General features: G+C 37.2%; 3 protein-coding genes across 4 annotated transcripts; all 3 read right to left on the bottom strand.

Moving 5' to 3' along the window:
- Positions 1 to 1,810: 1,810 nt before the first annotated feature.
- Positions 1,811 to 2,967, bottom strand: LOC135196810 (acanthoscurrin-2-like). 2 transcript variants are annotated; one of them, XM_064223600.1, is made up of 3 exons: positions 2,903 to 2,958; positions 2,516 to 2,573; positions 1,811 to 2,482 (listed from the first exon to the last, which is right to left on the bottom strand). In XM_064223600.1, the coding sequence occupies exons 1-3, from the start codon at positions 2,912 to 2,914 to the stop codon at positions 2,013 to 2,015; spliced, it is 540 nt and encodes a 179-aa protein (XP_064079670.1). In that variant the 5' UTR covers positions 2,915 to 2,958; the 3' UTR covers positions 1,811 to 2,012. The 2 variants fall into 2 exon arrangements, with proteins under 2 accessions (XP_064079670.1, XP_064079669.1); XM_064223599.1 differs by having other exon boundaries at positions 1,811 to 2,573; positions 2,903 to 2,967.
- Positions 2,968 to 7,953: 4,986 nt separating this feature from the next.
- LOC135196811 (acanthoscurrin-1-like) lies at positions 7,954 to 9,086 on the bottom strand. Its single transcript, XM_064223601.1, has 2 exons — positions 9,014 to 9,086; positions 7,954 to 8,683 (listed from the first exon to the last, which is right to left on the bottom strand). The coding sequence occupies exons 1-2, from the start codon at positions 9,023 to 9,025 to the stop codon at positions 8,156 to 8,158; spliced, it is 540 nt and encodes a 179-aa protein (XP_064079671.1). The 5' UTR covers positions 9,026 to 9,086; the 3' UTR covers positions 7,954 to 8,155.
- A 3,395-nt stretch (positions 9,087 to 12,481) lies between these two features.
- On the bottom strand, positions 12,482 to 13,602 carry LOC135196812 (acanthoscurrin-2-like). Its single transcript, XM_064223602.1, has 2 exons — positions 13,533 to 13,602; positions 12,482 to 13,212 (listed from the first exon to the last, which is right to left on the bottom strand). Exons 1-2 carry the CDS (start codon positions 13,542 to 13,544, stop codon positions 12,652 to 12,654), a joined length of 573 nt encoding a protein of 190 aa, XP_064079672.1. The 5' UTR covers positions 13,545 to 13,602; the 3' UTR covers positions 12,482 to 12,651.
- Between the last annotated feature and the right edge of the window lie 3,268 nt (positions 13,603 to 16,870).

Genomic DNA, 16,870 nt, shown 5'->3' on the forward strand with positions numbered 1-16,870 from the left:
TCTCCAAGTTTCTCTCGACACAGCGAGAGAAACACAACATGATGCAACACAAGCCAAGATTTCTAGTTTTCCTTCGGCTGTGCAACGCAAACACTCTTTCCCGTTTATTTAATCAAGTGTCAAACACCTACCTCTATTTTATTAAAAACCTTCACTTCTGCACACTCATTGTGATCTGTATAACACGGATGAGTTTCCAACATTCCAAAATATCCTGTATTTCCCAGAGTTCGGTGCAGCATACCGGAAGAACCTCGGGCGCTTACTGATTTTCACACGCAGGAGAGAAGGCAGAATCATATATACCCTGCAGCATCAATGTGATATTTGATGTTTGGGGCTGACGAGGTTCTTACGCTATTTCAGGCTTATTTTAAAGCCAAGAGGTCCACAAAATTTAACAATGTTATTCTGTCCTTTGTGTGTATCTATCTATCTATCTATCTATCTATTATATATATATATATATATATATATATATATATATATATATATGTATATATATATATATATATATATATATATATATAATTTTTCGACTTGTTTGTCAGAAGTTTGTCTGAAGTTGTACAAGGACAAACAAGTCGAAGTTAGATACCTTTATTACAATCGCCGACGTTTCTTGAACCACAAATGTCTCATTTTCAAGGCTAAAAAGACAAATAAATTTGCACACATTACGATGACTCAGACAAAAATTTAATTTAATAATTCAATAAGGATTAAAACTAACAAATGTACAGTAAAAATACAGAAGAGAAAGCACACATATTGTTAATGTGAAAGAAGGTCGAGGGACAATCAAGGCCATCTTGGGGTTCCAGGAACATTCTCAAAAGGTACGGAGTGTGATAGAGGACAGGGCGTTTAATTGGGGAACAATCTTTTTAACAAATATAATGATTCAAGAATTGTCAGAATTTGGTACTTCGAAGTTCTACCCAATATCTCAGAAAAATCCTATTTTATAATAAGTTTACATTATATATAGGTTCTTGTATGTAAGAGAATTCAGAGTTCAATACCTTATATCACCACGATGAGAATTTATTCTCAGCTTCAGCTACTTCCGTGTGCAACAGCCTTAAGTCCCCAGGTCTGGGGCAAGTGTATTTGCATATTACACCGAAGGTCATCAAAGGGCTTACATGTCTGTGTTTTTAAACACAGATCCAGTTATTGAAGGGTTTCTTTTGGATTAACTTTTAGTGAATAACCAGAATATGGTAATTGATGATTTTTAATAGTTCATCATAAAAAATACGGTTATATGCACTAGTTCAACAGGTAATTTTGGAAAAGTAGGCACAGCGAATTTTTCAATAAGTATTATTATGATGAATCATATAAAATCATTAATCGTCAAATTCCTTAAGCCAAGTCCACTAAGTCCAAGGCCTCTATAGCCAAGTACTCTAAGTCCTCTGAGGGCTAATCCAGGCTCCAAATCTGCCCTTCTTTTGCGTAACAGGTGGGTATGGCCGTGGAATAAACCACCCAATCATACGTACTGGTTTGCATCCCAGTTTCCATTGGCAAGACAACAGAAATCTGTAAAATACTTGCATTTTAAGGAAGCAAATATATTTGATGCTTGACAAGCGTAGATATTGAGTCTTCAAGTGATTCACTTTTATTTTGAGGGAAAATGAGTAATCTAAAATAGAAGAGAATAATACCAGCATTAGGAATATAATCATGTCTTATTTGTAAAGTCATCACCATATATTTAACCCTGATATTCTTGACATTCTACTCTAATATGTGCAGATGCTTCAAGGTAAAGGAAATAGAGAGAAAAATACTTCAATTTTGCTACAGAGATAAAATATACTTTTCTATATAAGCTCAATGTACAATAAGAAACGCTTTCTCAGCAAACGTCAGTTGAACATGCACTCATGTTTCTTTTATACCCGTAAGCGTCAATTTGTATTTGTATGGATTCATCGATAAATTCTTTCAAAGGTCAGTATGAGGGCTCATTCAGATACAGGTCGAGTGTTAGCGCTTCACTTTCCCAGCAAATTGGCATGACCATGGGACAGCCCACCTAGTCCCCCGTACTGGTTACCAATGTGGTTTCCATGACTGTACCCATTGGAATTGCTGTATCCATTGGCATAGTTTCCAGCGCTCAAGAGACCTCCGTAGCCACCGTATCCTCCACCGAAGCCACCGTTTAGGCCTAAGCCTAGACCTCCAAGTCCAAGTCCTCCATAGCCAAGTCCTCCAAGTCCTCCTAGGCCTAATCCGAGTTCAGGATCAGCACTTCGTTTCCCGAGGAAGTGTTTGTTAAGATGGCCATGGTTCAGCCCACCGGATCCTCCGTAGCCTGTCAGGATATGGTTTCCATGATTGTAACCATCGGAATTGCTGTAGCCGTTGGCATAGTTACCAGCGCCTAAGAGACCTCCGTAGCCACCGTATCCACCACCATATCCTCCGTTTAGGCCTAAGCCTAGACCACCGAGTCCAAGGCCTCCGTGACCCAGTCCCCCGAGTCCTCCAAGACCTCCATAACCGATTCCGGGAGCAGCCTCAGCCACTAAGGCTACCAACAGGACGGCGAACTAGAGAGATTATTAAATAAATCTTATTAAAAGAACGACAGAGAGAGAGAGAGAGAGAGAGAGAGAGAGAGGAGAGAGAGAGAGAGAGAGATAAAAGTAAGAGATTTTATGAAGTTATGTGAAAGTTTCTTTTAATGTCAGATTTATTAGTTTTTTTAATAAAAACATAAGACAGACATTGCAGATTGACTGGTTTGTATATAACTAGAATTTGTAATTTTTACTGAAAAAGCCTTCATTATTTTTAAAAATAAAATTAAGACCACAGCCATTAATATATATAAACGAATGTGTGTTAAATGTGACCTGACACATTTTTTGCTTCTTACCAAAGATCTCATGTTTATCTTTTAAGAAGTGGATCTCTGCTGGACGAAGGTTGCTTGCGTTATACCAGTCAGGTTCCATAACGTCCTTTATATATACGAAAGGACACCCAAAGAGTTGTCCTTTTCCTTCGGGTAAGTCCCCCGGCCAGCCACACCCGAAGCTAAAGTAAATTAATGATGTCATTGACCATGAATCACTTCAGAGTCAAACTTACCTTTGAATTATTACGCCATCTTCTGAGTCTTATTAGTGCATCTCTCTCTCTCTCTCTCTCTCTCTCTCTCTCTCTCTCTCTCTCTCTCTCTCGTAGAATTACGGATATAACACTTGCTTCACTCATGAGATGACTTGGTTTCAACATGTTGGTCGTAGCAAATATTATTTTAATCGTTATTCATCAAGCCTACTTTCGTTTCTGCCGATGTGAATGTTAAATTATCTACCCAGTAGTTGCTCGATTGTAGTGGCCCATATCTAGGGCGTAGAAAGGCATAAGGAAACATCCTCATCACAAAAGACAATATGATCAGGAGGGTAACACCTTCTTATAAATGAATTCTGTCATATTTCTCCAAGTTTCTCCCCACACAGCGAGAGGCAACACACTATGAAGCAACACAAGCGAGATTTTCTGGTTTTCCTTCTGCTGTGCAACGCAAACACTCTTTCCCGTTTATTTAAACAAGCGTCAAACTCCTACATCTATTTTGTTAAGAACCTTCGCTTCCACACACTCCTTGTGATCTGTGTAACACGGGTGCTTTTCCAACATTCCAAAATATCCTGTATTTCCCAGAGCTCGGCGCAGCATACCGGAAGTGCCTCGGGCGCTTCCTGATTTTCACACGCAGGAGAGACGGCAGACTTACATCCTGCAGCATCAATGTGATATTTGATGTTTGGAGCTAACAAGGTTCTTACGCTATTTCAGGCTTTTAAAGCCAAGAGGTTCACGAAATTTAACTAGATGTTATTCTGTCTTTTGTGCATATCTGTCTATCTATCTATGTATCTTTCTATATACACATTATATATATATATATATATATATATATATATATATATATATATATATATATATATATATATATATATATATATATATATATATATATATATATATATGAGGGCCTCAGAACCACAAGGTGGTAAACGCCACTTTTTTAAAAAATGAGTAAATTGCCCTCAAAGTCTAGCATTCATTACTCTGCTTCTAAGAAAGATATTGATTTAAACTAAGTTCTTATGAAAGCCCTACCCTTTATAAATTTTTGGTGAAAATTAAAAAAAAAAATTGCGGGGTGCGCTTGTGCGCTAGCATTCAAAATGTACGCCTAACCCCCCACATTAGTGTATATTTTATAAATAACAGCACTTAAACCATAATTAAATGTGTAAAAGGATAATAAGTGTTATTATATTCGTGTTATAAACAGCAATAGATGTAATAATAATAATAATAATAATAATAATAATAATAATAATAAATAATAATAATAATAATGATGATGAGATGATGATGAATGATGATGATGATTATATTAAAAAAATATATATAAAAAATAATATCAATAATAATGGTAATACAGTAATATTGGTTAAATAATATTGATAATAATAATAATTATAATAAAATGTTACTCACCATGAAAATACTTTCGTGGTATAACAATCATGGTTTTATACTGATAATAATAATAATAATAATAATAATAGGAGTATTGATAATAATATTATTAATGATAATAGCAAATAATAATGATAATACGGTAATATTAGTATTGATGATGTTGACCATGATAACATCCTATCATCATAATGTTTAGCCATTAAAATAATCATCACCAATATCATAATAATAATCAAACACAAAAAAATTATAGAAAAATAATACTACTACACTCACTACTAATTCTCTAAGAAAAGCAAATGTTTTAATCTGTACTCACCATGAAAATACTGTACATCCACTTCAAGAACTTGCCTTTGAAATAAGGGGAGGTGGGTGAATGTAAACTGTGCGGTGATTGGCCGACACTTACGGCCAGCCTCATGGGGAAAAATGCTGATTTGCTTAGAACTGATTACCCGCTTAGTGACGTGCGCTCTCATTGGCTCACTCTTGAGCTGAGCACGTACGTCCTTGTGTTTCTAACTGAGATCTTATGAGGCTGTAACCTCCGCGCGACAGAACGTTCATTCATGTAGACAAAATCGATAATTCCTACTGCTCAAGTAGGGATTTCGACCTTTTTGAAACTCCTGAATAGCATAAAAATGCAACAAATAGACAGAGGAAACGTTGCCAAATCTACTGGTACGCCTAACTCAATATTGGTGGGGGTGGCGTTTACAACTCTGTGGTTGAGGCCCTCATATATATATATATATATATATATATATATATATATATATATATATATATATATATATATATATATATATATATATATATATATATATATATATATATATATATATATATATATGTATATTATATATATATCAGAAGTAGGAGGACAAACAAGTCGAAATTAGATACCTTTATTACAATCGCCGATGGTTCTTGAACCACAAATGTCTCATTTTCAAGGCTAAAAAGACAAATAAATTTGCACACATTACAATGACTCAGACAAAAATTTAATTTAAAAATTCAATAAGAACTAAAACTAACAAATCTACAGTAAAAATACAGAAGAGAAAGCACACATTGTTAATGTGAAAGAAGGTCGAGTGACAATCAAGGCCTTCTTGGGGTTCCAGGAACAATCTCAAAAAGTACGGAGTGTGACAGAGGACAGGGCATTTAATTGGGGAACAATCTGTTTAACAAATATAATGATTCAAGAATTGTCAGAATTTGGTCCTTCGAGGTTCTACCCAATATCTCAGAAATATCATATCTTATAATAAGTTTACATTTTTATATAGGTTCTTGTATATTAGAGAATTCAAGGTTCAGTACCTTATATCACCACGATGCGAATTTATTCTCAGCTTCAGCTACTTCCGTGTGCAACAGCCATAAGTCCTCAGGTCTGGGGCAAGTGTATTTATATATTACACCGAAGGTCATCAAAGGTCTTACGTATCTGTGTTTTTAAACACAGATCCAGTTATTGTAGGGTTTCTTTTGGATTAACTTTTAGTCAATAACCATAACATGGCAATTGATGATTCTGAATAATTCATCATAAAAAATATGTTATATGTATTAGTTGAAGAGGTAGTTTAAGAATAGTAGGTACAACGAATTTTTTTATAAGTATTATTATGATGAATGATATAAAACCATCAATCGCCACATACCTTAAGCCAAGTCCACTAATTCCAAGGCCTCCATAGCCAAGTACTCTAAGTCCTCTGAGGGCTAATCTAGGCTCCGATTCTGCACTTCGTTTGTCTAGCAGGTGGGTATGAACACGGCATAAACTACCCAATCATACGTACTGGTTTCTAATGCAGTTTCCATTGGAAACTGAATTGGAAAAACAACAGAAATTGGTTAAATGATTAAATTTCAAAGAAGGAAGTGTATTTATCAGGAAAATCGTTATTTTTTTTTTATAAACAGTACTTAACCATAGCACTAATAAGTTTTGCTACCCCTCCGCCCCCGCCCCCACTCCACGCCACCCCTTTCCATTTGACACCTGTCAGGTGTATAGATATCTAGTCTACAAGTGTTTCTCTTTTATCATGGGGAAAATGAATAATCTAGAATATAAGAAAATAATACCTCTATTCAGAATGTAATCATATCTTATCTGTAAAGTCATCATCATTTATTTAACCCTGAAATTTTTGCCATTCTATTCTGATATGTGCAGATGTTTCAAGGTAAAGGAAATAGAAAGATAAATACTTCAACTTTGCTGCAAAGATAAAATATATTTTTTTGTAAACTCTCAATGTACAATAAGAAACGCTTTCTCAGCAGACGTCAGTTAAACATGCACTCATGTTTCTTTTATACCTGTAAGCGTTAATTTGAATTTGTATGGATCCATCGATAAATTCTTTCATAGGTCAGTATGAGGACTCATTCAGATACAGGTCGAGTATTAGCGCTTCACTTTCCCAGCAAATTGGCATGACCATGGGACAGCCCACCTAGAGGAAGCACACATATTGTTAAGTAGGAAGAAAGACGAGCGACAACCAATGCCATTTTGGGGTTCCAGGAACACTCGCAAAAGGTACGAAGAGTGAAAGAGGACAGGGCGTTTAATTGGGGAACAATCTGTTTAACAAATAATGATTCAAGAATTGTCAGAATTTGGTCCTTCGAGGTTCTCCCCATTAACTCGGACATATCATATTTGATTATGAGTTTACATTTATATATAGGTTCTTGTATGTTAGAGAATTCAGGGTTCAGTACTTCATATTACCTCGATGAGAATTTATTCTCAGCTTCAGCTACTTCCTTGTGCAACAGCCATAAGTCCTCAGGTCACTTGTGGAGCAAGTGTATTTGTATATTACACCGAAGGTCATCAAAGGGCTTACACAGATCCAGTTATTGTAGGGTTTCTTTTGGATTAACTTTTTGTGAATCACCAGAATATGGCAATTGATGATTTTTAATAATTCATCATAAATAATACGGTTATATGCACTAGTTCAACAGGTAATTTTGGAAAAGTAGGCACAGCAAATTCTTTAATAAGTATTATTATGATGGATCATATAAAATCATCAATCGCCAAATTCCTTAAGCCAAGTCCACTAAGTCCAAGGCCTATATAGCCAAGTACTCTGGGGGCTAATCCAGACAACAGAAATCTGTAAAATACTTGCATTTTAAGGAAGTATATATATTTGATGCTTGTCAGGCGTAGATATTGAGTCTTCAAGTGATTGACTTTTATTTTGAGGGAAAATGAGTAATCTTAAATAGAAGAGGATAATACTAGCATTCGGAATATAATCATATCTTATTTGTAAAGTCATCACCATATATTTAACCCTGATATTCTTGACATTCTATTCTAATATGTGCAGATGCTTCAAGGTAAAGGAAATAGAAAGAAAAATACTTCAATTTTGCTGCAGAGATAAAATATATTTTTCTATATAAGCTCAATGTACAATAAGAAACACTTTCTCAGCAAACGTCAGTTGAACATGGACTCATGTTTCTTTTATACCCGTAAGCGTCAATTTGTATTTGTATGGATTCATCGATAAATTCTTTCAAAGGTCAGTATGAGGATTCATTCAGATACAGGTCAATGGTTAGCGCTTCACTTTCCCAGCAAATTGGCATGACCATGGGACAGGCCACCTAGTCCCCCGTACTGGTTACCAATGTGGTTTCCATGACTGTACCCATTGGAATTGCTGTATCCATTGGCATAGTTTCCAGCGCTCAAGAGACCTCCGTAGCCACCGTATCCTCCACCGAAGCCACCGTTTAGGCCTAAGCCTAGACCTCCAAGTCCAAGGCCTCCATAGCCAAGTCCTCCAAGTCCTCCTAGGCCTACTACAGGTTCAGGATCAGCACTTCGCTTCCCGAGGAAGTGTTTGTTAAGATGGCCATGGTTCAGCCCACCGGAGCCACCGTAGCCTGTCAGGATATGGTTTCCATGATTGTAACCATCGGAATTGCTGTAGCCGTTGGCATAGTTACCAGCGCCTAAGAGACCTCCGTAGCCACCGTATCCACCACCATATCCTCCGTTTAGGCCTAGGCCTAGACCGCCGAGTCCAAGGCCTCCATAACCGATTCCGGGAGCAGCCTCAGCCACTAAGGCTACCAACAGGACGGCGAACTAGAGAGATTATCAAATAAATCTTATTAAAAGAACGACAGAGAGAGAGAGAGAGAGAGAGAGAGAGAGAGAGAGAGATAAAAGTAAGCGATTTTATGTAGTTATGTGAAAGTTTCTTTTAATGTCAGATTTATTATTTTTTTTAATAAAAACATAAGACAGACATTGCAGATTGACTGGTTTGTATATAACTAGAATTTTTAATATGTTCAGAGATTTTTACTGAAAAACCTTCATTATCTTTAAAAATAAAATTAAGACCACAGCCATTAATATATTATATAAACGAATGTGTGTTAAATGTGACCTGACACATTTTTTCCTTCTTACCAAAGATCTCATGTTTATCTTTTAAGAAGTGGATCTCTGCTGGACGAAGGTTGCTTGCGTTATACCAGTCAGGTTCCATAACGTCGTTTATATATACGAAAGGACACCACTAGAGTTGTCCTTTTCCTTCGGGTAACTCCCCCGGCCAGCCACACCCGAAGTTCAAGTAAATTAACGGTGCCATTGACCATGAAGCACTCTAGAGTCGAACTTACCCTTGAATTATTACGTCATCTTATGACGCTCATTAGTTCATCGCTCTCTCTCTCTCTCTCTCTCTCTCTCTCTTAGATTGATGGCTATAACACTTCCTTCACTAATGAGATGGCCTGGTTTCAACATCTTGGTCGGAGCAGAATGATTTTGATCGTAATCCATCAAGCCCACTTTCGTTTCTGACGATCTGAATGTTAAATTAGGTAACTAGTAGTTGCTCGATCGTAGTGGCCCATATCTAGTGTGTAGAAAGGCATAAGGAAGCAGCCTCATCACAAAAGACAGTAAGATCTGAAGAGCAGCACCTTCTGGAACTACTACTCCAAAGGGGATCAGGTGCACAAGTTTGGTAGTAGATCCTCGTGAGCAAAACAATGCTAAAGTTTCTGTCAATGTATTCTTTGATTGATAAATCGAGGACCATCCTCAGTGCTTAGGATCTCAAATCAATAACAGCTTTATGCACCAATGCAGATAGCTGACTGGCAGTGAGTTGGCACTCTGCACACGGGACCATTCATTTCTCTCTTGTGGCAAGTCATGCGTGTGTTTGATTAAGGACCCTGCTTTTCAATACCTCCTCCTCCTCCTCCTCCTCCTTCTCTCCTCCTCCTCCTCCTCCTCCACTCTCTCCTCCTCCTCCTCCTCCTCCTCCTCCTCCTCCTTACCATTTGAAAAACTTTTTTCAGAAATTCTATTTGATAATACCACTAAAACGTTCTATATTCCACTTAGTTTCATGCTCTGTAATTCCAAGTTATTTCTATCCCTTCGGTAAGACGCCATTATCCAGACATATCCTTACACAACCTGGGCATTCGTTTGATTAAACTGTCAACACCAAGCCTCATTATCTCAGTTGTAACTTCATCAGTTCCTGGTGCTTGTCCATTCTTTATTTTTTATTGGTCCTCCCTGCATCCTCAACAATTATTTACAAAAGCTTTTTCAGATTTATACTATTTCCTTTTGCTCTTCCATAATTGCAGTTTGCTCTACTCTCCTATGCATTCAACAAACCTCACCATTTCATTAACTTTCTTTTTCAATTATTCTCTACGATTATGCTATTTTAACAAACGCTTTTAATTGGCATTTACTCTATCCATAGCATATTTATGAACAATCGTCTCTTGACCGACAATTTTCTTATACTGAAGCACATTTCAGAATTCTTTAAAAGACTCAGTTTTTATTCACTCTTGGATCCAAAGTCCAATCACTTATACAACCTTATAACCTCCTCCCTGATCTACTACAGTTTAAATTACCTTTCTTCTCCAAAGTCATGAAGGAAAAGATTCAGTTTTTTACGAAGAATTCTCATTTATTTCATATTTTTAAACAGAACGTTTAAAAGTAATCTTACATTTTCGTTTTCTCTCGATACACCCCGTTTTGTTCTCACAAATTAATTCTGCTATATTTCTCTTAGTTTCTCTCGAGACAGCGAGAGGCAACACACTATGATGCAACACAGGCGAGAATTTATGGTTTTCCTTCGGCTGTGCAACGCAAACACTCTTTCCCGTTTATTTAATCAAGCGTCAAACACCTACCTCTATTTTATCAAGAACCCTCGCTTCCGCACACTGCTTGTGATCTGTGTAACACGGATGCATTTCCAACATTCCAAAATATCTTGTATTTCCCAGAGCTCGGCGCAGCATACCGGAAGTGCCTCGGGCGCTTCCTGATTTTCACACGCAGGAGAGAAGGCAGAATCATAAATATACTGCAGCATCATTGTGATATTTGATGTTTTGAGCTGACGAGGTTCTTCGGCTATTTCAGGCTTATCCTAAAGCCAAGTTACAAAAATTAACAAAATTTAGATGTTATTATTGTTCCTTTGTGTGTATCTATCTATCTATCTAATTATATATATATATATATATATATATATATATATATATATATATATATTATATATATTATATATATATAATTTTTCGACTTGTTTATCAGAAGCTTGAAGCTTGTCAGAAGTTGTAGAAGGACAAACAAGACGTTTCTTGAACCACAAATGTCTCATTTTCAAGGCTAAAAAGACAAATAAATTTGCACACATTACGATGATTCAGACAAAAATTTAATTTAAGAATTCAATAAGGATTAAAACTAACAAAAGTACAGTAAAAGTACAGAAGTGAAAGCACACATATTGTTAATGTGAAAGAAAGTCGAGTGACAATCAAGGCCATCTTGGGGTTCCAGGAACAATCACAAAAGGTGCGGAGTGTGACAGAGGACAGGGCCTTTAATTGGGTAACAATCTTTTTAACTAATAGTGATTCAAGAATTGTCGGAATTTGGTCCTTCGAGGTTCTACCCAATATCTCGAAAATGTATTTTATATCAAGTTTACATTTATATATAGATTCTTGTAAGTTAGAGAATTCAGGGTTCAATAACTCATATCACTACGATGAGAATTTATTCTCGTCTTCAGCTACATCCACAGGTCACATCTGGGGCAAGTGTATATGTCTATCACACCGAAAGTAATCAAAATGGTTAGATTTCTGTGCAGTTAAACACAGATCCAATTGTTAGAGGGTTTCTTTGCATTCACTTTCGATTGATAACCGGAATATGGCGAACGAGGATTTTGTATAATTCAATATGAAAAGACTATATGCATTACTTGAAAGGTAACAAAAAGAGGTATTTTTGGAAGAGTAGGTACGGTGATTTTTTTAATAAGTATTGATATGATGAATTATATAAAATCGCCAAAGACCCTGAGCCAAGTCCACTAAGTCCGAATCTGCACTTCATTTGCCTAGCAGGTGGGTATAACCATGTCATAAACCACCCAATCATACGTACTGGTTTCCTATGTAGTTTCCTTTGGCAAGACAACAGAAATTTTTGAATGCTTAAATTTTAAGGAAGCAAGTATATTTAAATGGAAATCTTTATCTTTATTGTAAACATAGTACCTGACCATATCACTAATGAGTTTTGTCACCCTTGCTCGCGCCGCCTGGACACCCCCCCACCACCACCACTCCCGCAAACCCTCTCCCTTTGACGCCTTGTTAGGTGTGGAAATTTAGTCTCCGAGTAATTCTGTTATCATGGAGAAAAATGAATCATTTTAAATAGAAGAGAATAATGCCAGCATTCGGAATATAATCATATCTTATCTGTAAAGTCATCACCATATATTTAACCCTGATATTCTTGACATTCTATTTTAATATGTGCAGATGTTTCAAGGTAAAGGAAATAGAAAAATACTTCAACTTTGCTGCAAAGATAAAACTATATTGTTTATAAACTCTCAATGTACAATACGTCAGCTGAACATGCACTCATGTTTCTTTTATACCCGTAATCGTTGATTTGATTCATCGATAAATTCTTTCAAAGGTCAGTATGAGGACTCATTCAGATACAGGTCAAGGGTTAGCGCTTCACTTTCCCAGCAAATTGGCATGACCATGGGACAGCCCACCTAGTCCCCCGTACTGGTTACCAATGTGGTTTCCATGACTGTACCCATTGGAATTGCTGTATCCATTGGCATAGTTTCCAGCGCTCAAGAGACCTCCGTAGCCACCGTATCCTCCACCGATGCCACCGTTTAGGCCTAAGCCTAGACCTCCAAGTCCAAGGCCTCCATAGCCAAGTCCTCCAAGTCCTCCTAGGCCTACTACAGGTTCAGGATCAGCACTTCGCTTCCCGAGGAAGTGTTTGTTAAGATGGCCATGGCTCAGCCCACCGGATCCTCCGTAGCCTGTCAGGATATGGTTTCCATGATTGTAACCATCGGAATGGCTGTAGCCGTTGGCATAGTTACCAGCGCCTAAGAGACCTCCGTAGCCACCGTATCCACCACCATATCCTCCGTTTAGGCCTAGGCCTAGACCACCGAGTCCAAGGCCTCCATAGCCCAGTCCGCCGAGTCCTCCAAGACCTCCATAACCGATTCCGGGAGCAGCATCAGCCACTAAGGCTACCAACAGGACGGCGAACTAGAGAGATTATCAAATAAATCTTATTAAAAGAACGACAGAGAGAGAGAGAGAGAGAGAGAGAGAGAGAGAGAGAGAGAGAGAGATTTTATGTAGTTATGTGAGTTTCTTCTAATGTCAGATTTATTAGCTTTTTAATAAAAACATAAGACAGACATTGCAGATTAACTGGTTTGCATATAACTAGAATTTTTAATATGTTCAGAGATTTTTACTGAAAAAGCCTTAATTAATTTTACAAATAAAATTAAGACCACAGCCATTGATATATATAAACGAATGTGTGTTAAATGTGACCTGACACATTTTTTCCTTCCTACCAAAGATCTCATGTTTATCTTTTAAGAAGTGGATCTCTGCTGGACGGAGGTTGCTTGCGTTATACCAGTCAGGTTCCATAACGTCCTTTATATATACGAAAGGACACCACAAGAGTTGTCCTTTTCCTTCGGGTAAGTCCCCCGGCCAGCCACACCCGAAGTTCAAGTAAATTAACGGTGCCATTGACCATGAAGCACTCTAGAGTCGAACTTACCCTTGAATTATCACGTCATCTTATGACGCTCATTAGTTCATCGCTCTCTCTCTCTCTCTCTCTCTCTCTCTCTCTCTCTCTCTCTTTCTTAGATTGATGGCTATAACACTTCCTTCACTAATGAGATGGCCTGGTTTCAACATCTTGGTCGGAGCAGAATGATTTTGATCGTAATCCATCAAACCCACTTTCGTTTCTGACGATCTGAATGTTAAATTAGGTACCTAGTGGTTGCTCGATTGTAGTGGCCCATATCTATTGTGTAGAAAGGCATAAGGAATCATCCTCATCACAAAAGAGAGTGAGATCTGAAGGGCAGCACCTTCTGGAACTACTACTCCAAAGGGGATCAGGTGCACAAGTTTGGTAGTAGATCCTCGTGAGCAAAACAATGCTAAAGTTTCTGTCAATTTATTCTTTGATTGATAAATCGAGGACGATCCGCAGTGCTTAGGACTCCCAAATCAATAACAGCTTTATGCACCAATGCAGATAGCTGACTGGCAGTGAGTTGGCACTCTGCACACCGGACCATTCATTTCTCTCTTGTGGCAAGTCATGCGTGTGTTTGATTAAGGACCCTGCTTTTCAATACCTCCTCCTCCTCCTCCTCCTCCTCCTCCTCTTCCTCCTTACCGTTTGAAAAACTTTTTTCAGAAATTCTATTTGATAATACCACTAAAACGTTCTATACTCCACTTAGTGTCATGCTCTGTAATTCCAAGTTATTTCTATCCCTTCGGTAAGACGCCATTATCCAGACATATCCTTACACAACCTGGGCATTCGTTTGATTAAACTGGTCAACACCAAGCCTCATATCTCAGTTGTAACTTCATCAGTTCCTGGTGCTTGTCATTCTTTATTTTTTATTGGTCCTCCCTGCATCCTCAACAATTATTTACAAAATCTTTTTCAGATTTATACTATTTCCTTTGCTCTTCCATAATTGCAGTTTGCTCTACTCTCCTATGCATTCAACAAACCTCACCATTTCATTAACTCTCCTTTTCCAATTATTCTCTACGATTATGCTATTTTAACAAACGCTTTAATTGGCATTTACTCTATCCATAGCATATTTATGAGCAATCGTCTCTTGACCGACAATTTTCTTATACTGAAGCACATTTCAGAATTCTTTAAAAGACTCAGTTTTTATTCACTCTTGGATCCAAAGTCCAATCACTTATACAACCTTATATACCTCCTCCCTGATCTACTACAGTTTAAATTACCTTTCTTCGTCAAAAGTCATGAAGAAAAAAGATTCAGTTTTTACGAAGAAATTCAATTCATTTATTCATATTTTTAAACAGAACGTTTAAAAGTAATCTAACATTTTCGTTTTCTCTCGATACACCCCGTTTTGTTCTCACAAATTAATTCTGCTATATTTCTCTTAGTTTCTCTCGAGACAGCGAGAGGCAACACACTATGATGCAACACAGGCGAGAATTTATGGTTTTCTTCGGCCTGTGCAACGCAAACACTCTTTCCGTTTATTTAATCAAGCGTCAAACAACCTACCTCTATTTTATCAAGAACCTCGCTTCCGCACACTGCTTGTGATGTGTAACACGGATGTATTTCCAACATTCCAAAATCTTTGTATTTCCCAGAGCTCGGCGCAGCATACCGGAAGTGCCTCGGGCGCTTCCTGATTTTCACACGCAGGAGAGAAGGCAGAATCATAAATATACTGCAGCATCATTGTGATATTTGATGTTTTGAGCTGACGAGGTTCTTCGGCTATTTCAGGCTTATTCTAAAGCCAAGAGGTTAACAAAATTTAACTAGATGTTATTATGTCCTTTGTGTGTATCTATCTATCTATTCTATATATATATATATATATATATATATATATATATATATATATATATATATATATATATATATATAATCGACTTGTTTATCAGAAGCTTGAAGCTTGTCAGAAGTTGTAGAAGGACAAACAAGACGTTTCTTGAACCACAAATGTCTCATTTTCAAGGCTAAAAAGACAAATAAATTTGCACACATTACGATGACTCAGACAAAAATTTAATTTAAGAATTCAATAAGGATTAAAACTAACAAAAGTACAGTAAACGTACAGAAGTGAAAGCCAACATATATTGTTAATGTGAAAGAAAGTTCGAGTGACAATCAAAGCCATCTTGGGGTTCCAGGAACAATCACAAAAGGTGCGGAGTGTTGACAGAGGACAGGGCCTTTAATTGGGTAACAATCTTTTTAACTAATAGTGATTCAAGAATTGTCGGAATTTGGTCCTTCGAGGTTCTACCCAATATCTCGAAAATGTATTTTATATCAAGTTTACATTTATATATAGATTCTTGTAAGTTTAGAGAATTCAGGGTCAATAACTCATATCACTACGATGAGAATTTATTCTCGTCTTTCAGCTACATCCACAGGTCACATTCTGGGGCAAGTGTATTTGTCTATCACACCGAAAGTAATCAAAAAAGTTTAGATTTCTGTGCAGTTAAACACAGATCCAATTGTTAGAGGGTTTTCTTTGCATTCACTTTCGATTGATAACCGGAATATGGCGAATGAGGATTTTGTATAATCATCATGAAAAGACTATATGCATTACTTGAAAGGTAACAAAGAGAGGTAATTTTGGAATAGTAGGTACAGTGAATTTTTTTTTTTTTTTGAATAAGTATTGATATGATGAATTATATAAAATCACCAAAGACCCCTGAGCCAAGTCCACTAAGTCCGAATCTGCACTTCATTTGCCTAGCAAGTGGGTATAACCATGTCATAAACCATCCAATCATACATACTGGGTTCCAATGCAGCTTCCTTTGGCAAGACAACAGGAAATTTTGAGTGCTTAAATTTTTAAGGAAGCAAGTATATTTAAATGGAAAATCGTTATCTTTATTGTAAACATAATACCTGACCATATCACTAATGAGTTTTGTCACCCCTCTGCGCCCCGCCCTGGACACTCCCCCCCCCCCCCCCCCCCCCCCCCCACTCCCGCAAACCCTCTCCCTTTGACGCCTTGTTAATGTGGAAATTTTGTCTCCGAGTAATTCTGTTATCATGGAGGAAGAATAATTTAAATAGAAGAGAATAATGCCAGCATTCGGAATATAA

This window comes from Macrobrachium nipponense, chromosome 18 (genome assembly GCF_015104395.2).
Source record: "Macrobrachium nipponense isolate FS-2020 chromosome 18, ASM1510439v2, whole genome shotgun sequence".
Taxonomy (NCBI): domain Eukaryota; kingdom Metazoa; phylum Arthropoda; class Malacostraca; order Decapoda; family Palaemonidae; genus Macrobrachium; species Macrobrachium nipponense.